Source organism: Phocoena phocoena, chromosome 8 (assembly GCF_963924675.1).
Source record: "Phocoena phocoena chromosome 8, mPhoPho1.1, whole genome shotgun sequence".
NCBI lineage: Eukaryota > Metazoa > Chordata > Mammalia > Artiodactyla > Phocoenidae > Phocoena > Phocoena phocoena.
Window position 1 is genome coordinate 86,134,458 of NC_089226.1, and position 21,662 is coordinate 86,156,119.

The 21,662-nt window shown below is 46.6% G+C and overlaps 1 protein-coding gene across 4 annotated transcripts in view; it reads left to right on the forward strand.

Moving 5' to 3' along the window:
* The first annotated feature begins 449 nt into the window (after positions 1-449).
* Positions 450-21,662, forward strand: part of EHF (ETS homologous factor) — a 38,227-nt gene continuing 17,014 nt past the window's right edge. For 3 of the 4 annotated variants that reach the window (XM_065881317.1, XM_065881318.1, XM_065881319.1), the window contains exon 1: positions 21,428-21,524. In XM_065881317.1, coding sequence (XP_065737389.1) covers positions 21,428-21,524 — 97 coding nt within the window. Of the gene's footprint in view, positions 604-21,424; positions 21,525-21,662 lie in introns of those variants that run through there. The other variant, XM_065881316.1, reaches the window with a different exon arrangement.

The following is a 21,662-nucleotide window of genomic DNA, read 5'->3' on the forward strand; positions in this document are numbered from 1 at the left end:
GATGTCAAAGCAGAGTGGACTGAATACAAATTAGTACATGAGGCAGAGGTTTAAGAGTGGCCCCCGAATCCCCTGTACCATCATCTCCTCCAGATTTGAGCTTCTGCTCACTTTGCTCTTACGTTCTCCATTCCTGCTGGTATCCTTGGGGAGCAAGCCTGGAGCTTTTCACCCGAAACAGCCTCTAAGTTAGAAAGAACAGTCACCACCAAATCAATTCCTCATCCATTAACAGGTTGTCTCTGTTCTCGAGACACAGGCATAACCTGGTTAGACCTGTTTTGTTTGAACACTAACGTGTGAGTTGGCCAAATGCAAATGAGCAAATGTTTGTAATCCTTTATTTTATTTTTTTAAAGGGCCCAGCAGCCAATCAGAAGAGGGGGAAGTGACTTAGGGAATTCCCGGTTGGTGGCTTATTGCTTAACATCCTACAAAATGATTTAAAATTATTGTCATGTGCATTGATCTTCACTCTGATGAGAGCTCAGACGTGATAACACTCCTGGTTCCCTGTAGGAGCTGGCGTGAGGGCTGCTTGCTACCTTCCCTCCATTCACTACAGCTATTGGATTTCCCACCCAGAATCTTTAGGTAAATGAGGTAAGTCCTTACTTTTAAACCTTCTTTTGAATCTGGAATTCAAACACCTGAGTGAAAAGAGAAACCTGCCTTGAATCAGGTGAAAATAAACCAGACTCCCGGAGGCAGCTGGCAGGAAGCGAAGCTCACCTCAGCTGTGCTTTCCTCACTGGGTTGTCTTAGGATTTTATTTTGGAGGGCAGCAGGGTGACTTTGGCTGTTATCTTTGAACTCCCTGCGTGGAGTCTGGTCTTTGATCACTGTGAATTTGAAAGCCGCCTGGTTTCCCTCTCTTTCTGTGACAAAGCCATTTCCCTGGATTGAATTCTGAAATTCTGAAAGCTGGGGATAGGTTCTTCTCAGTGAAGAACTGGTTGGCTGAATAGCTACTGGGGCTCAGGGCACATGTTCTCACTTTCTAGAGATGTCTTCTGTTGGTAGTTTTTCTGACTCATTACATTAGTTGTAGAGAAAGGCAGATTATCTTCAGTATATTCTGGTGTTTGAAAATGGCTGGAAACAGGCAAGGGTGTGTGTATGCACCCACGTTGGAAAAAATGGTCAGGCAGCCCAGGTAGGGAAGGGTATTGGGGAGAGCTGCACATCTCTGTCCAGAAAACAAAAAAACAAAAACAATTTTGGCAACGAGTTTTGTCATTTCACGTGGGGACAAACGAACCCTTTGTTTGTTCCATGATGGGATACTATGACCAGACAGCCAGATGTGAGTCAGCAGCCGCAAATGCCTTCTAAGACAGGGGTTCTTCTGATTTTGTTTGGACACGATGGAGAAGAACTGGCCTACGTGTGGATAGAACTGGAAACAGTGGGGAGTTAATCTTCTTGCTGGTAAATGACAACGCCGAGTCAGGAAACTGACATTTTCAGCATCCGTCTTTGCCAAGATTTAGGATACTCCTAGGATTGTGGGAGCATGTGTCTTGTTATGATGGAGCATAAGCTTCTGTGAGTCTAAGTTCACAGGTGTCTTGCTGGTTATCTGCACCGACCTTAGTAACAGGGATAAAGTGAGTGAGTGTTTGGACTTGAGAACTTTTCAGTGGTTGGTTCTATAGGCATGGCTGTGAGGATGTGTTTAGATAGAGCCTTTCACTGCATAAACGCAGAGTTGGGGATCAAGAGTGGCCATGCGCTAATTCCACTGAGGTCAAGGGAAGAGTTGATTTCCAACAGGAGAGATGAAGTTGTGTCATTGGGTAGAACTTCAGGGGTAAGAGATGCTACCAGGAAAGGCTGTTAAGAGATTTTAAGAATGACTTTATGGAGCTCTATAACAGTGAATAATCTTTCATTCTTAAAAAGGAAAAGAGTGACTTTAATAGCTGCATTTGGAGTTGGCAGAAGGCTCCATTTATCCTCTTTTTGAGACCTAGAATTCTGAGACTATGAAATAACTCATCAATTCCATCTTATAATCTGAAGTCGGGTAGGATCACATTATTACCACACCATCACTCATGGCTTATGTGGATAGACTTTAAAAAACAGTGGGAACATGGAATGAGGGTCATTTGGAAGTGTGTGATCACACTTGAAAAAATAAATATAATGGAGACAATCCTCCATGTTTCCAAACCATTTTACAGAGGCATTTTATTTATTTACTTATTTATTTATTTTGCGGTACGCGGGCCTCTCGCTGTTGTGGCCCCTCCCGTCGCGGAGCACAGGCTCCGGACGCGCAGGCTCAGCGGCCATGACACACGGGCCCAGCCGCTCCGCGGCATGTGGGGTCTTCCCGGACCGGGGCACGAACCCGTGTCCCCTGCATCGGCAGGGGATTTTTAACCACTGCGCCACCAGGGAAGCCCCAGAGGCATTGCAGAAGAAAGTAACTTTGAGGGAACAACCGTGCTGTAAATTCTCTTGTGTTACTGTTCAAGATGGCGGCGTTAGTCGAGACCTTTTTAGGGTGGTTGTGGGTAGGCTGATGCCTTTGATCCAGGCCTCATATGTATGAAAGATCTCAAATTCAATTATATTTGTTCTTTTGTGTTAAAAAGCATCTGTTTGTTAAATTCAAACAACCCCCTTTTGATTTTTTTCCCCATTTTTTAAATATACTGTGAGCTCCCCCAAATGGAAATGCCTTGGGCCTTTCTGGACCTCTGAGAAGCCCTGCATTCACACTCATGGTTCCACCTTTATGCTCCCATTAATTTACCAACTTTATGCAGATCTTCTTTCATTACCTTTTTGACAACTTCAAAGGCTGAGACAAAACGGAAAGTGAGAGGTTAAAATATTTACTCAGCTGCAGTCAGTTAGCTAATTGGAAACTGGAAGGAACTCATGTCAGGTCCTAGGCCGGAAAGTGAGTGCTTTGGGTCAAAGTTCATTTCCAGGAAGTAGAATTTAGCTTTCTGGAATCTTGTAACGTTTCACTTTTCCTCATCCCCACCTATACCTCCACCTCCAAATTAGAGTTAGCACTGGGCTGTGTTCTTTGCTTTTTGAAAACTCAGTGTAGGAACCCTGTTTAATGTTAAAGCATCAAGCCCAGCCATAGAGGTTTATACAAATCGTTAAAAAGTGATTCAGTCTTTCCCCCCTTTCCTCCAGTTGGAGTCCTCCTTAAGTCCTTTTGAACAGATGGGATTTTCAAAGACCTCTGGGAGATGGGGTAGGGTGGATACCAAGAACGCCGTGGTAGAAATTGCTAACACACTTGAGAAGCAACGCCACGGTTTTAAGGAATCAAATATAAAGTCGGAAGCTGATTTTCGGTGATACCTTTTTCTGCCGTTTCAGCCTATTTCTCTCGTTAGGGTCCCTCTCCAGTAGAATTTAAGTGACAATCATTTCTGTTGTGGGAGGGGCCAGTCGGGAGGATTGGGCTCCATGTAGCCTTGGTGTTTGAGACCACGCTTCTAATCCTGGCTTTGTTACTGGGTAACTGACCGTGTGGGGCTGTCAGCCTGGGTGAGCCACACCGGCTCTGTCTGAGCTGGGGGTTGTCACCTGAAGACAGAGGCAGGGAGGCAGCCGTATGGTGCTGGAGTTCTCTTAAATCTATTGCTGAATAACTGAAGAGACAGGGAAGATAATAAACTTTATTTAATATTTTCTTATCTAATTTTTCATAATAGGATTTTAAATCATCGGATTCGTTTTGAGGAGCTGCAGTTGTGCTCCTATTAGACATATGTGACTATCACGGTTATTTAAATCGGACAGGGTTTTAAAGCCCAGACTATTAAGTTGTGCAGGAAACAAGGGGAGGATGGCTTCCCACAGCAGCTAATGTTAGGATGGGACATATGTTCAAGCTGAGTGGTTTTGATGTCGGGAAGCTGAGATGTGCTGGAGTAGAAATTTCCATGGATCCCTCAGAGTTATTTGATAAAAAATTTATTGGACTTCAGAGGGGGAAAAAAAGATATTTCTTTAAGAATCTTCCTTGAAGAATTCCAGACTCACGTTTTTGAGTGATTGGAGCATGGTGTGGGCAAGGCAGGGTGCAGGACAGTCAGGCGACTGGCAGTCAGGAGACCTGGTTTTGTAGTCCCAGCAAAGCTGTGCTCCCAGAGCAGCACACTCCACCTCTCTGGGCTTTTGTTTCCTCATTTGGACAAAGGAGTTTGAACCCGATCATCCATAAGGTCCACTTCAGCCCTCGGAATCTGATGACCTAGGGAAACTAGCTAAGCCTAGAGGTCAGCAGGTTTAGCTCGAGTCTGTGAAAGCTGAGAATGGGGTGGGAGATGCCTTCCTAAGGATGAGACAGGAAAGAAGACCAGTAGGAGCCCTTAAGTGGCTTCCTTGGGGTCTTCAGAATTTTGGCCAAGGGATGTACCTGGTGGAGGTATTAAAGACTAGATACCTTTACTAGGGGTGCTTGAGCTGTTCCCATGGCAACATCCCATCTTTATCAATTGCCTCATTTATCTGAAGTTGGTGCCAGTGTAGAAGTGGATGCAGCTGACTGCTTTGTGACCACCGGGAGCCACTGGTGTCCACGGGTAGGTACTCTAATGCTGTCTTCTGTAAAACACGAAAGCAGCCGGCTGAAAAGTGAATGCTCAGGACCCCGTGGAGGCTGCTTAGTTCACCTGACTGTCCATGAATTATTGGGTAGATTTGATGGACATGGACTCAATTCTCCGAGAGGAAGACCTGGGGGGTCATCAGAAGGGGAACGAGGCTGGCCAAGCCACTGGGCAGCCCACCTGGAGAGCCTGGTCTTCCCAGAGGCCCTCAGCCTGAACCTGGAGCAACCAAAGCTTGCAATAGGGTAAAGCAGGTGGCTCATTTAAAGAGGCTACCAGGGTTTTAATTGGCCTTGTTTTAAAAGAGATACCTTGTAAAATACTTCTTTGAAAATGGATTTCACTAGCACCTAAGCACACTCTGTCTTTGGTTTGTTTTATGGGGCTGAGCCCCTTGTTCTGGTTCATTGGATTCACATTACCTCTTCTCTTCCAATCTTCCCCCACACCCCGGCCCTTAGAGCCTCCTTCCTGTCCTTTCTCAGGAGCATCTTCGTTGTTATTAAGGGTATCTGCCTACTTATTTAAAATGTGGCCAGCAGAGGTGCATTCCAAACTGCTTTCTGAGGGAAACCAAGCCCCAAATCAAAAGGAGCCAAAATGCTTCCTACAATATTTTGATTATTGGACTATTAGACCACCTCTTGAACCCCACTATTAAAGTAACTATTTTTACTTTCGTAGGACCTTGTCTAGATGTACAATTTCTTTGATGTGGTTGTAATTGTGTTGAATTCAAAATTTCCTATTCTGTCATATCCTCCTCACTCTATATTATAGACACCACATAAACAGTCTTAGGGGCTAGATCTTTATGGGTCCAATTGTGGTTCTGAGAAATGTTAGTCTGCCTGCCAGCCCTTTCTTTGCCTGATGCAGACTTCTTCCAAAAGTCTATTGAGTCGGGCCTCCCTGGTGGCGCAGTGGTTGAGAATCTGCGTGCCGATGCAGGGGACACGGGTTCGTGCCCTGGTCCGGGAAGATCCCACATGCCGTGGAGCGGCTGCGCCCGTGAGCCATGGCCACTGAGCCTGCGCGTCCGGAGCCTGTGCTCCGCAATGGGAGAGGCCACAACAGTGAGAGGCCCGCGTGCCGCAAAAAACCAAAAAAACAAAAACAAAAGTCTATTGAGTCTTTTTTGGAATATGAAGACGGTCTTCTACTTTTGTGTATGACAGTGGAGCTTGGAGCATATGACTATCTCATAGAGATTTTTTGGGGGGTCCCTCTTAGGAACCTTTAAAAAATTCCCTCAGTAGGGCTAATGGTATATCCTATTGGATGAGGTAAGTGGGGTCTGAAAGGTGAAGATTATTTCAGCCTTGTCTCCAGGGTGACTACTGATAAGATGTTTTCTTTGCAACAGACTTTATTATTTTTTAAAATAAATTTTTAAATTTATTTATTTTTGGCTGTGTTGGGTCTTCGTTGCTGTGTGCGGGCTTTCTCTAGTTGCGGCGAGCGGGGGCTACTCTTCGTTGCGGTGCGCGGGCTTCTCATGGCGGTGGCTTCTCTCATTGTGGAGCACGGGCTCTAGGCGCGCTGGCTTCAGTAGTTGTGGCACATGCGCTCAGTAGTTGTGGAGTATGAGCTCTAGAGCACAGGCTCAGTAGTTGTGGCGCACGGGCTTAGTTGCTCCGTGGCATGTGGGATCTCCCCGGACCAGGGATCGAACCCGTGTCCCCTGCATCGGCAGGTGGACTCTCAACCACTGCGCCACCAGGGAAGTCCAGGAATTTTTTTAAAGCCTCTAGAATACCCATAGTAAGTAATGCCTTAGCTGCAGTGGCCAGTAGGTATCTGGAGACACTCAAGAATTTAAGGGTGGGCTTCCCTTGTGGCACAGTGGTTGAGAGTCCGCCTGCCGATGCAGGGGACACGGGTTCGCGCCCCGGTCTGGGAAGATCCCACGTGCTGCAGAGCGGCTGGGCCCGCGAGCCGTGGCCGCTGAGCCTGCGCGTCCGGAGCCTGTGCTCCGCAACGGGAGAGGCCACAACAGTGAGAGGCCCGCGTACCGCAAAAAAAAAAAAAAAAAAATTCCTACTTATTTTGCCAAGGCACTATAGGGTCTGCCTCCTGTACATTGTTCAGCTGAGGCTTCTGGCCATGTGGAAGTGGTCTCAAGAGGCTATTTGAATTGAACAAGCAGTCCTTCCTGTAAAACGGCAAGGGTTCCTAACCTGGGATCCAAAGATCTCTTAGTGTCCATGGGGAGAAATCAGAGGGTTTGTGAACTTGGATGTGGGAAAAAAATTACATGTTTATTTTCAGTAATCTAACTAAAATTCAACATTCAGTGTGAATTCAATTCAATTTCAATATGAGTGTAGGCAAAGCTCCCCAGTAGCAATAGCTGTAACTGATCGGCACCAAGAGAAATTACAGACACTTTCGTATCAGGTTATACTTGTTACGGATGTCTCAAAATACCACTATTCATCACTTCTGTGGTGTTACGGAAGTTATTGGACCTGCACTAGATATTCTTGTTTAATGTACTAATAAAGAAGCCCATATGTTATTATGATATCACACATTTATTTTTAAAGTATTTTGATAATTGTATTTCAAGATAAACTTCCTTTCTAATCTTATTATTTTTGTCATTTTAAAAGCATTTTTTTGAGAAGGGGTCTGTAAGCCTCTGCAGACTGCGTAAAATGGGTCCATGGTATAAAGAGAAGGCTAAGAATGCCTAATTTATGGCACTCTCTCACACAGAGCTAATGAAATGACTTCTGAACAGCAGTAGCTAATAGATGGTCTCTGTCGAAATGGGCTGTCTTTTCTTCCCACCCATCATTCTTGCCTATGGGTAGCTTTGGAGTTGTCGAGGGACCTTGGCATAATGAAAATAATAATAAACAACAACAATAGTAATACTAGCTAACATTTGCTGAGGGCCTGCTGTAAGCCAGGTGCCGCTACAGACATGTTCAATGTTGTATTTCATTTAATTCTCCTAACTACTTTAGGAGCTTTAGACAGAAAAGCTTTAGACAGCAAAGACTCCCCCTGCCTTCCATGATGAGAGAGCAAGGGTACAGGTGAAGGCAAAAGTTGGGACTGACCCCAGGGACAGGGCCGGTGTCAGTGGGATAGAGCAAATGCAGTCACACAGGGTCCAACACTTAGGAAGCACCTGTGCTTAGTTTAATGCTCTGTTGTGGCTGTCTTGAAATTCTTAATACATTTGGAACAAGGGGTTCCAAATTTTCCCTTGCACCAAGCCCTGCATATTATGTAGCTGGGCCTCCCTCTGGATGTGATGAAATTTTTCAAACTTGTGACGGCTTCTGATGCTGGGAAGCCAGCAAGCCGGGAAGTTGCTGGGAGAGCCCCTACTCATTCTCATCGTGATCATCTAGCTGACCTTGGGTGTTTTGAGTTGGTGAGTTGGGTCATTTTGTTTGAGTGTCAAAGGTGTCCACTGAAGCAATGGGAGGGATGAATAATCGGCTGGAAGGGATTTGACTCCTTAGAAAACATTTCCGATAGTCAGTTGCTTGCCTTGTTGAGGAGTATTTTCATTTGTTATTTTCCAGAGGGCTTAATCCACAGGCCGGTGAGCTAGGAGACGCGGAGCAAAGTGTGTTTTGGAAGGAAAAATGAGACTTGGGTTGCTGAGAGTCTATCGTTCTTGTAGGATGGCACTAAAAAGGAACGCGGCTTCCTTGTCTATTGTCGTTTAATGATTGCCTGTACGAAGAGAAAACCCTACTTCTTCTAAAGAGGAGATCCTCTAATTCGTGAGAAAATTCAGATATTATTTGTTTCTTAAGTTGCAAAGATGATACTGGAACGAGTCTAATGAAGTTCTGTCTGTGTTTTATGGCTACGTTTTTACAAACTGCTGCAGGGTCATTCGCCTGTTGGAGGATGGGGTGGACTTCCCTAGAGTTCTTCTCTGAGTGATGGAATGCAGGCTCTCAGAGTGACACATTCACAGTCCTCCCCTTGTGGGTGTGACGTCCACAACACAGCAGGTCTGACATCAGGGCCTCTGAGTGACAGCTCAGTCGTCAGATGCTTTTCCAAAGGAGGCATAAATTTCCCTTAATTTTTCAACAGTTTGTTTCCTTGTTATTATTATTGCTCTTTTATCATGGCTAATAAGTCTGAGGTGGCTTCATGCAGCCAAGCCCAACTCCTGAGTCAGTCTGGGCCTTTCAACAGGAAGCCAGGCTGAAGTTTTGACAAATGGATTTGCGTGGCGGTGAACTGGTGCTTCTGTAGCATCCACGCTGATGGACACTAAGAGAACTTTCATATTAGGGCACAAGGATCCTTAGTATGCCTCTTGTTCACATTTAGGGAAAAAAATTAAAGGATCTTAAGGGATCTCAACTTCAAAAATAAAAGTAAGCGATCCTAAAGAGACATCTTCCTCATCTTTGGAAATACAAGGATCCATTTTCAAAGCTACAAGAGTTGTATTGCACTTTCCTGCCACACTCCAACACATTTATTATAATATATCCAGTCCATTTACTAGCTCTGTGTCTTTGGGTAAGTTGCTTAACTTCTCTGTGCCTCCTTACCTGTAAAGTGGGGCTAATATTAGTACCAACATTGGAGGCTATTGCAAGGATCGAGTGAGGAAATTCCTGTAAAGCCTAGCTCAATTCCTGGCACATCATTAACACTCAATAAATATGAACTATCATCCCCGTCATAATTTTGTCTGTTGTTTTGTAATTACACAGTCTGTGAGATTCTAAATTGGTGGCTGTTGATCTTTCCTTGGCTGGGTCATCTTAGTCTTTCTCTGGGAAGACACTTGAATCTCAACATGGTCAAATCCATTGTCCCAGTCCATCCCAACCCCTGCCTGGCTGCGGTTCCCACCTCTTACCTCCCTCCACCCTTCCCGCATTCTTGCGTCCTTGGTCTTATTTATTTTTCAGTCAACTGAGGGTGGTGTTAAATCTTTTATTTTTCTGGCTGCCCAGTTTGGTTCCAAGGTGCTCCACTCCCTGCCCTGCTCATGACAAGAATGCTTGGGAATGCTCAGCCAGGCATATCCCTCTTCTGTCGGAACACCTTGTTCGTAACGCTCCTCGAGAAGCGGCGTTTCCGAGGCCTTCCCCCACTGCTGTGACTCCCCCATTAAGCCAGTAGTCTGGTGATAATGAAGGCCCAACAGCCGAGAGAAAGCTGAGGGGAAGCGGTCATCTCGCGGAACAGTGAGCCTGGCCCACGTCCTAGGCTTTCTGCTCAAGGCTTAAAAAGAGATATTAAGAGGCTTCTCCTGACACTGTGCATTGAAGGGTGGGTGATGATGCCACTGCTTAATTCGTATTGTCATGATCTCCATCTGAGTGATTCGTTTAGCTCTTTGTGGCCCTTTCTGGCTTGAGCTCCTCGTGTGATGTTGACGAGCTGTTGAGAAATGAGAGCACGATGACGCTTGAATTGATGCAGGCACCACACTGTGAACATCTTAGGTCCTTTCCACTGGGGACGTGACACATCAAGTCGCTTGGCGGGACGTGAGCGAGTCTACACATCTTGCCTGGGAGGTAGGTATGGCTGACCTCCCTTCCCCGCTGGGAAAGCTATGGTCCAGGGACCTGGAGTTTTCAAACTACGCTTGCTGCCCAGGGCTAGATGAAGAAGTCTTTGGGAGAAGCAGGCTGAGTCTCTGCTTAGGGAGGTACCCATAGGCCACACCTACTACTTGAACCATATTGACTTGCAGAAGTCAACCATTTGGAAGAGTGTGGTTTGGGTTTTGATCATACCCCAGCAGCCCCTTCTCCGCCCTTGTTAATCTGACTGAGGATCTTAACCTGGGCTGGCTGGAGGCTGGCCATGTCATTCTGCAGATCTTGGACACCCCTCAGCGCCCTCACAGAGCCAGCCGATGGAAAAGTACAGTGTCTTCTGGCTCCTTAGCCCTGCCAGCTCTGGCTGGCCTCTTCGATACCACCGTTTCTTCTGAGGGAGTGGGAGGGTAGCATCCAAAGTGAAAGCGCAGGTTTTTCTTTGATTTTTATAGGAAAAACAAATTGGCATGAACGCTCTGTCAAACCAGCTCAGGCTGTTCGGGCAGATGCCTTTCTTTGCTTTTTTCTGTTTATTTTCCAACAAATCAATGCTTAACTGCGTTGTTATTGGAGCAGAGCAACAGGTGCAAAAAAATAACTCTGCTGCCAACTCAAATGCAAAGGTAGGGCGCATACCCTCTGGGAGGTATTCAGAAGATAACAGAAGCCCCTGCCAGCAACGGAATTAACAGCTCTGTTTACGGTGGGTTTTATGTTAACCTGCCCCTAACCCTCCGACATAAACACGCCATTGTCTCGGGGAGAGACATTCAGCCATCCAGACAACCAACCGCTTTATTCTGCCCTGAGTGGAGATTGGTTTTGGCTGAGGCTGCTTCGTGTGAAACTCATGGCTGCCAACTCCTGGTCTTGGTGAGGGTTTTCTGTGAAGGTGAGGGCTTGGAGTTGTTGGAGAGAGGAGAATCAGTACTATTTTTATTTTTTATTATTTATTTATTTATTTTTGCGGTACGTGGACCTCTCACTGTTGTGGCCTCTCCCGTTGTGGAGCACAGGCTCCGGACGCGCAGGCTCAGCGGCCATGGCTCACGGGCCCAGCCGCTCCGCGGCATGTGGGATCTTCCCGGACCGGGGCACGAACCCGCATCCCCTGCATTGGCAGGTGGACTCTCAACTACTGCGCCACCAGGGAAGCCCATCAGTCCTGTTTTTAAATGGAGTTGAAGTTCTTTCCAAGCTTGGTGATATCCAAATGCCAGAGCAGGTTGCCAGGCTCTGTCTCCTCTGGTTCCATGGTAACCCCAGCAGGAGATGGCGAATGAGGTCAGACGATTTTGGAAAGAGCTACTGTGGTTTTCAGAAGTGGTGTCCTCTCTGGATAGTCCAATTGAGCAGGGCAGCTTCTGTGTTTTGTTCACTGTTGTGCCCCCAGCTCCCAGCACGGTGCCTAGCATCTAGTAGACAGTCAAGAAATATATATTAATTGGAGGGGATAAATATTTATACCTGTGGGACAAACATTCCTTGATTGTTTCTCTCTGCCGAAGGCTAAGATACTAATTTTCTTCGGTACGAGGTCTGAAATCCAAAGTGGTTAAGTAAACTTTGGAAGAGCTGAGGTGGGGTGGGGGTGGGGGTTGGGATAAGGGGTGACTCAGCCAGCCATGAGATTCCCTTGATGGAAATTATCATTACAAAAATCCTCTGCAAATGCTGGCTTTGTTTGTTTGGCCTTCAGAGACTCATACTTGTAAGTTCGTTGAGCACTGTTGCATTGAACCATTTGGTGGTACTGGACATTAGGAACAGCTTTATTTCAAGTCTGCAAATAATACAGTGGTAGAATCTCCACAGATGAACTGGAGCTTGAGTTCTTCGGATTGAATGTATTGTCTCTGACTTTACAAAGATTTCCTGGTGTTTATGGATGTTTCTTTTAGGACTGATATCTGCTGGAGTTTGTTATCTTGTTGTGGGAAATCGAGGGAAGGCAGGTAGATGAATCTTTGGCCAGAAGCTCTCAGCTGTGAGAGGGCTTAAGGATTCGTGAAGGGAGGGTCTCAAAAATGTAGATTCTGATTCACGGTCTGGACGGGACCTCAGGAAACTTCAAATTTAACTTCTCCTCAGGTGATGATGATACAGGTGGCCTATAGACCAACCTGTGAGAAACACGTGTACGGCCTCATCAGCCAAGTAGGAGAATAAGTGCCATAAACGTAATCCTCTAGTCCCCGTACCTGTACCTTTCCAAAGACCTACGGAGACCTAGGGTTGTAAAAGTAGGCCTGGGTGTTTGTTTGTTTTGGGATGTTTTTGTTTTTTCTGTATGATCTTTATGATTATCTGGTTTTAGAATAGAGATCGAGGCTTAGTGGGGAGAGAGATCCTGAGGTTCAGGGTGGTGGGGAGGATGGTGAATTCTTCACTGCATTGCCAGACAGAGGTCCCGAATGACTCTCCTGGATGCAGCATGATCACTACTTTAGGTGCCAACGGAGAGGGACAGTGCGGCCCCTCCTGGTGTCACCATAGGAAAACTAGGCAACACCCATGTCAAGTAAGAACAAGAATAGAATCTCTCAGGCCTTCTCTCAGAGGTCGGAGTAGACTTGTCTCCCATCCCTAACTCCACTGCAAAGTTTTCTTTACATTTCAATCCAACATGAGAGCAAGAGAGTTGTTGTTTTTTTTTAAAGATCCATGGTGTCCATAGATTTGCAGGGGTCCGTGGATGGTCTTTAGAGGGCCTGGGGCCCACGAAATACGTGCAAAACCTGGTGTGCATTTTGAAGAGGAGAAAACCCTAGTTTCTCTTGAGGTCTCAAAAGACTCTGTGACCTTTTGTGCTTCAAAGCTTGCCCTATTTTTCTTAGTTTGTCATATCTGAACGAGATTGATAAAGGCTCCTGGGGTCATGAAAGGTAATCTTGTTTTTTGATCAACTTTGGTGCCTGTCCACTGTCAGTATCTGCATCTTGTCTGCATCTGGCACCAAGACTGATAAAGATCAGCCTCGTGTATATTTCCAAATGGTTCACAGTCAGTAAAGTGTATCTATAATGGATCAGCTCTTGGCCTCCCAATATGGCATCATTGCTCATGAAAACGCTTGAAAGCCCAGGAATAATGCTTCTGATGTTGCCCCTGGGAACATGAAATGTCTGTTTCAAAACACATTATGAGGGTATGAAATTACCTGTGATGTAATCCCGAGAGGATCAAATACATTCCCCAAGCTTGATTCACATTTTAATTCATTTGGAAAACACAAATTATTGTCTGTATTACATTCAGTTAGATTTCACATGCACTCGAATTTTCTTTTCTCCTCGTGGGGAGTAGTTCTCTTGAAATGATAGTCACATTGAAACAGGAAGTCGGTAATCTGTTGCAATATCCTTCAGGCAAATGCTGTGAATTCACCTGCTGGTAACTTTGACTAAGGACGGAGAATGGTTTAGATATTACTGTCATTGCAAAAGTAATTATTTACAATGTCTAATTGCTCCTCGGGCCTGAGGAGTAAAAATACCCACACAAGGCAGCCAGGTCTGAGGCCATTTGGGGATGTTGTGGTTGAATGTATCGAGGAGCTGGGAAGAAGGCAGACCATAGCTTTGACTCTCAGTCCCCTGGGGCTGGGAACAGGGAATACAGGCAAAGCCCTGCTTATGATCTGCTCTGTGGTCCTGGTGGCTCCCAGTGTATCTTTACCCTCCCAGAAAGAGCAAACCCTACTTTCTGGACTGAGAGCTAATTCAGATGAAGCACAAAGAATTATGGACCAGTTTATTTCCAAAATATAAAATAAAAATAACTTTATTGAGTCATAAAAGGAGAGTTTATATTATATATGTGTGCAGATATACTCCTGTATATATATGCATGTAAATGTGTATGTATGTGTATATAAATATATAGGGCTATAAATCTGTAATTAATGGCTAAAAGAGTAAAATTGGCCCAGCTTTCATACCCTAAATATTCCTACCTGAGTATATGGTAGGTATGACAGAATGAAGACAGATGTCTACCCTTTCATTCTAAAAAGAACTCTTGAATATATTGAGAAGAGTGATGGCTTCAGGTTGCTCTGGCAAAAAGGAAACGGGTTTCAATCAGGGACACTGCATGATTGAATGAACCAGAGAATTTTGTAATCTTGGAGAAACCTGGTAAAGGTGTGAGGCCCCAGATGGCAGAGGGAGAATGCTGTGAGTATGTATGGAATGGGGATGGAGGTGAGGATGAGTTGAAGGCATCTTTCTTCTCTGGCAAATCACCCCCTTCTCAGCAGAAAGTCCCCGGGGTTTGTTGCTAGACCCTTGGAGTTTGAATTCTCTTCTAGCTTCAATTCTTTCGAAACTGTGTGAGCTTGAACAAGTTATCCAACCTCTCTGAGCCTCGGATAAACCATCTGTTAAATGACATAATGCCTTACAGAGTAATTGTGAATATTGACTGAGACAATGTATTTAAAACTATTAACACAGAGCCAGCACATTTTAAATGTTCAATAAACCCTAGCTACTATAGTATAGTTACTATTATTATTACTATTATTTTTTTCTTTTTCATTTTTACAGCATTTTGTCCTTGGTCTCAGTTACCTCACCACAGAGCAAAAGACACACCTTGCTCCAGATAAACGAGCCCAAGCTGGGCTGCGTTTGTCTCTGCTGGCAGGTTCTCTCTGTGTGTTTAAGAAGAGAGACCAGTGGAGCATGTTCTTGGCCTTGGTAGGAGTCCCGAGACTGGGCAGAGGCTCCTGGGTTCTGGAGTGCATGACTCTGGTCCCTTGTGAAAGTCCCAGTGGTGCCTCCTTCCTCTCATTTTTCTGTTCCCATGAGCTCAAATCCCAGACCCCCTTCTTCCAGTAAATGAGCAGTTCATGTGCTAAGGGACCCTGTCGGATAGAGAGATCCTCTGGCCATTCTCTGCCAGGAGATCCCACTTTGGATGTGCGGCTCTCCTGTGTACCTGCCAACCAGCCATGGTGTGTGAGAGCACAGTGCCGGGTGGTAACCCAAGACCTGCAGAGGGGTGCCCTTCCACCGTTCCCGGCAGCCTCAGGTAGCGTGTGCCTGGTGGGACAAAGGGGAGAAGGAAGGATGCATGCCCAGAGCAGGGGAGCACGGCTTCCGTGAGCAGGGGCTGAGAGATGCCACTCACGGCTCAGCCTCATGGTGCGTCTGACCAGCAGCCCAGGATGGGGAGTGGGGAGGCACGAGTCCAGCCCTAGGCTAGATTGTGCCAGCCAGCTGGGGTTGCTGAATATTACGTAGATGGTGGAAGTTAGAAGCCTTGCTTGAAGTGAATTAAACCCTCAATTTCCTCCTTGGAGACTCAACAAAATAATAGCCACAGCACAATAAAGAAATGATAATAATGATTATAAAGACCAGCTTAAATTTACCAAGTACTTAATATGTGTCAAGCGCTTTTCCAAGCACTCTACAGGTATCATCTCATTTTGTCTTTCAACAGCCCTTTTCATATCATCTATCAACACTTTTCATACCATTCTATCAGTGAGGAAAATGAGACCTTCAAGAGAAGTTGAATCACTTGTCCAAGCTTGCCCCATTAGTAAACTGGCAAAGCCAGGGATTGAACCATGGCCATCTGACTCCAGAGCCTGGAGCTCCCCACCATTACACCATCCTGCCCCTGAAGGGTCTAACCCGACCCCAAGAATGTCGCCCAAACCAACCAGCACAGTTTAGAGAGAGATCCCTGGGCAGACCCCATGATATCTGCTAACATTTCCTGGGTACTTGCCATGTATGAGATAATGTGTGAGAACTTTATATTCTCACACATTAAACATTCTCAGTTAATCCGCACATCAACTCCATTTCCCCCACTTTCTGTCATAGTGGGAAATTGAGACTTTAGAGAGGATGGTACTTCCCCAAGGTCAACACAGCCTGCCAAGGGGCAGAATCAGGATTTCAAACCTCATCATCTGAGTCACTGTAAGAGCTGCCCTCCAGAAATGCAGCAACATCGGGCTGGGTTTGAAGGTCCTCACACCCAGAGTATGTGAGGTGGGACACATGAGCATGTCCTTTCAACCCAGATGTTAGTGGGACTCTTTCTCATGCATTCCCATCTGTGCCACCGAGCAGCAGCTAAAATGTGAGACTCTTAAACTTTAGGGTCAGGCCAAGTGCTCTGATGGCCTCCACCCTGATCCATTGGTCCTCCCTGTGCGTGGTGGTCAAGCTGGTGCTCGAAGGGAATTTAGCCTTTGATGAAGGTCTGGCAGGGGGGGTACAGAGGTGGTAGATCGCCTTTATGCGTGGGTGGCCCAGCAGTGGTCTGAGACCCTAGCATCTTAGGGCTCTGTGGGAATTTGTGTTTAACTCCGAACTGCCACTTAACAAAGTAGGCGAGTAAAGAGTGTCTGTGGCCACCCCAGCACAGCACGGTGCCGTCTCTCTGCCAAAATGGGTTCGGACTGGTCAAACCTTAGTAGCCCATTGTTTGCCAGGGAATTGCTGCCTAAGGTGGAATAGGTCCTGGCTGGAAGGCTGGCATGAGATACCATCTACTGTAGTCGACTGGGTCCCACGCGTGGCTCCAGACTTCTGTCGCCCAAAGTGTCAGTTTTAGAACTGCCGTGCAAAGGGTGATGTCTGGGGCGAATGTGGAAGTCAAGACAATCACAGGGGTCAAAAAGTTCCCTCCGATTGTTTGTATACACGAAGGGGGATTAAGAGAATGCAAATGGAAAAAATGCTGCATCACCCACATTGCATTTCACTCTTTCGGTTTCAGTTAAGATTTACCTTTTTTCTGGTGTACAGTTTTTAATAGCCCAAGTAGTAATTTATGCTGTGTTCCCAGAATACATACCATACGGGAATAGACAAAGGTGGGCCTGATACCCAGTGCATTTTCTTAAATTTCTACCTAGGAGGCAATTACCCGGTGTGACCAGGCACTGTGCTGGGGACCTCGCAGTCCCTTATCTCAGTCAGTCCTCCAGCAAGCCTACGTGGTGATACTAATGCCATGGCTGTTTCCTGGGAGAGGCTATAGCAGCTCAGAAAGGATAGAAAACAGTGCAAGGTCACCACACAGCGAGATCAAAGCCTGAGCTGTCACCTCCACAGGCTCTAATTTGACTGGTGTTTACAACTGGGGGTGATTTGGCTCCGGGGACATTTTTCAGGGTGGTGGTGGGTGAGTGCTGCTAGAATCTAGTGGCCAGCGATGCAGCTAAGCATATGGCAATGCACCAGTCGTCTCCGCACCAAAGAACCATCCCGGACCAAGATGCCAGTCGTGCTGAGGTTGAGAAACTGCTTTTCACCCTAGAATTCTCCCTCGAGCTGGAGATGAGGCCAAATAGATCCTTTTCCCAGCTTGCTTTTGGCTCGAAGGGTGGAACCTTCTTACTTAGGCTCTGAATTTACTTCTTCCAATCTTGGAAGAAGTAAAATGTGTTAGAGCAACACCCTGAGAACTGATGTTTAAAGAAAGGAAAAGAAACTGATTTTAAATGAGGGCATGTGTTCTGGCATCGAACTAGGGACCTTTAAATCCATGATATTATTTATCCTTCCAAACAGCCCTTAGGCTTGGAGGACATCCACTTTCCCCGACTTCCCCTTTGAAATCATTGAAGACATTGAGCTGGGAAAGGGTAACATACTCAAGGTCACGTGGCTGAAAGATGGGGAGCCTGGATTCCAACCCGGGCCTCAGAGATTCCAAAGTCTCTACCTCCCACACTTGATATATTTTTCTTTTGAAAGAAACTAATAAAAGCTATGCTGAAGGTAAAGTAGAAAGCTTAAAGAGCAGCATTAAATAATTCCCTTACTTTTTAATGAAAAGGGTTGCTTTTTATACCCCATAAAGTAATCACCATGTACCATAGAAAGTTTTTATTCATATATGGGAGTGTGGGTGAGTTGATTATAATAATGCTTTTTTTTTTTGCGGTAGGCGGGTCTCTCACTGTTGTGGCCTCTCCCGTTGCAGAGCACAGGCTCCGGACACGCAGGCTCAGCTGCCACGGCCCACGGGCCCAGCCGCTCCGCGGCACGTGGGATCTTCCCGGACCGGGGCGCGAACCCGTGTCCCCTGCATCGGCAGGCGGACTCTCAGCCACTGCGCCACGAGGGAAGCCCATAATGCTTTTTTTTTAAAAACAATTCGCAAGGCACATTTATTATCCATTATCTCATTTGATCTTTTCAACAGTCCTGTAAGGCTGCTGGGGGGCAAATGTCCTCATTTTACACCTGAAGAGCTGGGCCTCCGAGGGGGGTAGGACTTGGTGAAAGGCCTTCCGCCATGCTGGCCCCGAGGTGGGGGGCCTTCGGTGCCCACGCTAAGGGCGCTGTCCCTGCAACCCCAAGCTGGGTTGAAAATACTGATCTTCTTTCCTCACAAGCCCGGGTGACCTCGGTGAACTCTGACTCACTAAGGAATAAGCGACATAAACTCTTTCATGGGCAGTAACCATTTCCTGTGCCCTGTAAAAAAGGGCCCCTCACCCTGCCAGCTGCTTTCCCTTGGAAAGGGGGTGCCGGCAGGGAGCGCGCTCAGCCTCCTGGTGGGCCAGGTGGCGACCGGGCAGCTGTGACCTTGTAGTCCTCAGGGCTTCTCTGTGGGTTGAGAGTTCTGGGGGCCTCGTGCTGAGAAATGACGTCTGCCCGGAGGAAAGGGGCTGGTGGGCATTCGGTCCTAAGAGGAAAACTGGCCCACATGGTCATGCGACATTTATTGAATTGTTCCTTTGTACCCACTCGGCTCTCTGCATGCACAAGCTCATTTGATGCCCACAGCTGTCTGCGTCTGGGTTGTTCCCATTTTACAAGGCGGGAAAGTGAGGATCAGAAAGATGTAGGCTAGACAGACTTGAACTTGCTCAAGGTCACCCACAGTGAGCAGGGGAACTAGGTTCTGAGCCCACCTCTCCCTGACTTCAAAGCCAGGCGTTTAGTCCTCACACCGCCCTGCCTTCTAGTTTTTTGCGAAGTGGTGAGCAGAAGGTCTGGGCCAGCCGGCTGAGGAGGTGGGTCCTAGCTGGCCCCGGCAGGTCTGGCTTCCACTGAAATGGCCACTTTGAAACAGCCCTGCAGGCAAACCCTTGTGAAAGAATTTCAGGGAAGCCTCCGCTGCCCACCCCACCCTTACCCACAGCCTGGAGGGCAGATGGGCTGGGCTCTGAGCTGCAGCCCCTTCAGGGTTAAACAGTAACCTGCCTACCGCTTGTAGTTGAGCAAATGCTGGCAAGGAACAAGCCCGGCCTTGAGCAAACAGGAGCCGTTGCCATGCCTCCTCCCTCCCCCAGCCACCCTTCTGGGGACCTGGAAGTTTTCTTGTACCTTGGAGTCCCCCGTTTGGATTCTTCGCTTGGGGCAATTGCTGTAGAAAGCTCGATGGGAAAAGGTGCAGTTCCTGTGAAGGAGGAGAAGGCTCGACTTGGGTTGGTTTTCTCTGAGAGTGAGAATCAAAGAGATTTCTGGAAACGAACTTAAGAAGCAATTTACCTTCTTTAAATTTTTGCGTGGGGAAACTGAGGCCCAAGGTTGCTTCTGGTTTGGGTTATCCAGAGATGTAGTAGCCCTCCTCCTCATAACACCTACCATGCGGTCATGACCGACTTTGTGCCAAGCGCTCGAGGTATAGAAACTCGTTTAAGCTCAAACCAATACACATGGTACGTATGACGACCTGTATTTTGCATAAGAGGAAACTGGGGTTCAGAGAGGTTAGTGACTTTTGTTCGACTTAGTACCAACTTTAGCAGGTAAGTGTGAGAGCGTGGGATAAACCCCCGCTCTTTCTGACTTCGAAACTCATCTCTATGGCACCACCACGTAGAATCCGGCTCTGCCATCTCTGCACCCTGTGGTCTGTTACAGTGCTCACTATTCCCACCCCATCTTTCCTTCCCCTGCCTTCTCCTTAGGCCTAATTATTTGCCAAACAACAAGGATGATGATGTTAATAATCATGATAAATGTTCCTGTTTAGCCTAGTTCAACTCTTAATCACTGCTCTATCCCTGGTCCCTAAAGCTGTGCCCAGCCCATTGCAAGGCTGATAATAAATGAATACATGAATGAATTTTTATGCCTTTTCCAGACCCCTCTTCTCCCCTCTCAAGCCCTACATAGAACCAGAGGAGCACCAGCTAAATTAGAGGAAAGGGTTTTGAGGGATGGAACCACTCTGGCTGGGCAGTTTGGGGGAGGTTGGTGACTCGTGAAGATGCAAGATTTCCCCCATACAGGCAGAAACATTTCCATGATCTGCCACTCTTCTCCTTACCCGAACATTTAGAAAGAGCAGGTTACCCTTAGAGGCCCTGGGTAATGCTCAGTCATCCTCTGGAAACAAGCTGTTCATCCTTTGGATGATTGAACACACTTCTGGGGCTTTCAGTCCGAAAGGTGGAGGGCGCCTGCCTGGAGGGTAGGAAGATTGTAGATGCTGGACGACTGAGGTGAATATTTCTAAAGTGTAAAATTTTTACATGGTTTAAAAAACCCAAACAGGCTCATGGAAGAAAGCCTCTTCTCCTGGGTCCTTTACTGCGAAAATGAGCCCTCAGACTGAGAAAGTCAGCTTCAGGTCAGCTTTGAAGCCTGCGGTATTCTCCAGGTCTCTGAAAGGAGAGGGAACGTGGGGCTGAATTTTTACCAGGAAGGAAGGGAAGGGGCAGTGTCTTGTCCCCAAAACCAACTGATTTCTAATATTATCACGGAGCCAAATACTTGAAAAACTCTAGGTCAAATATGGCTGAGGTCCTCCAAGACGAGCCCGTCCCGTGGTAGACGTCTGTGCTGAGGAAATTTACTGGACGCCCAGGTGTAGGCTGCTCAGATGTGTCGGGACTTGTGAATGTCTGATTTCAGGTCAGAGTTCCTGCACAGGTGCCGGGTCTGTTCTGCTACCCATTTGGGTTTTCATTGATTGAAATTTTACTTTAAATAAAAACTTCTTTGGTATTTTCACTTTTGTCAAAAAAAAAAAAAAAAATTGGCTGCTGGCCAGACTCGCCCAGTGAGCAAGTATTACATTTTCCTCCCGTTTCATTCCGATCAGAGATTATTCATTTGTGAATGGGTGGCTATAAAATCTTGCCTCATGCATATGAAAATCGAACCTGGAAATTTTTAATTGCCAGTGAGTTTTGCTTTTACTGAAAGGGCTGGTGGCAACATGCTTCACAGGCGATGGATGGAAGGACCAAATTATTTCTTCCTTCCTAAATTCACTCTATGATCTATACTCTCAAATGACGTTTGTCCAAGAGGCACTGGCTGAACGGCCTGTTTGATCCCCTTACAGATCATGATTCTGGAAGGAAGTGGTGTAATGAATCTCAATCCCAGCAGCAACCTCCTCCACCAGCAGCCGGCCTGGACAGACATCTACCCAACGTGCAATGGTAAGGGGCCGCGTGGGGGTCAGTGTCACTCCCCATGGGGATTCTTCCTCGGCTTTAATTAGGCTCCGTTTCCCAACTTAATGAAAAATACAGGTTTTATTTAGCCGGGGGTGTGGGGACCAGGGAGACTGGAGAAAA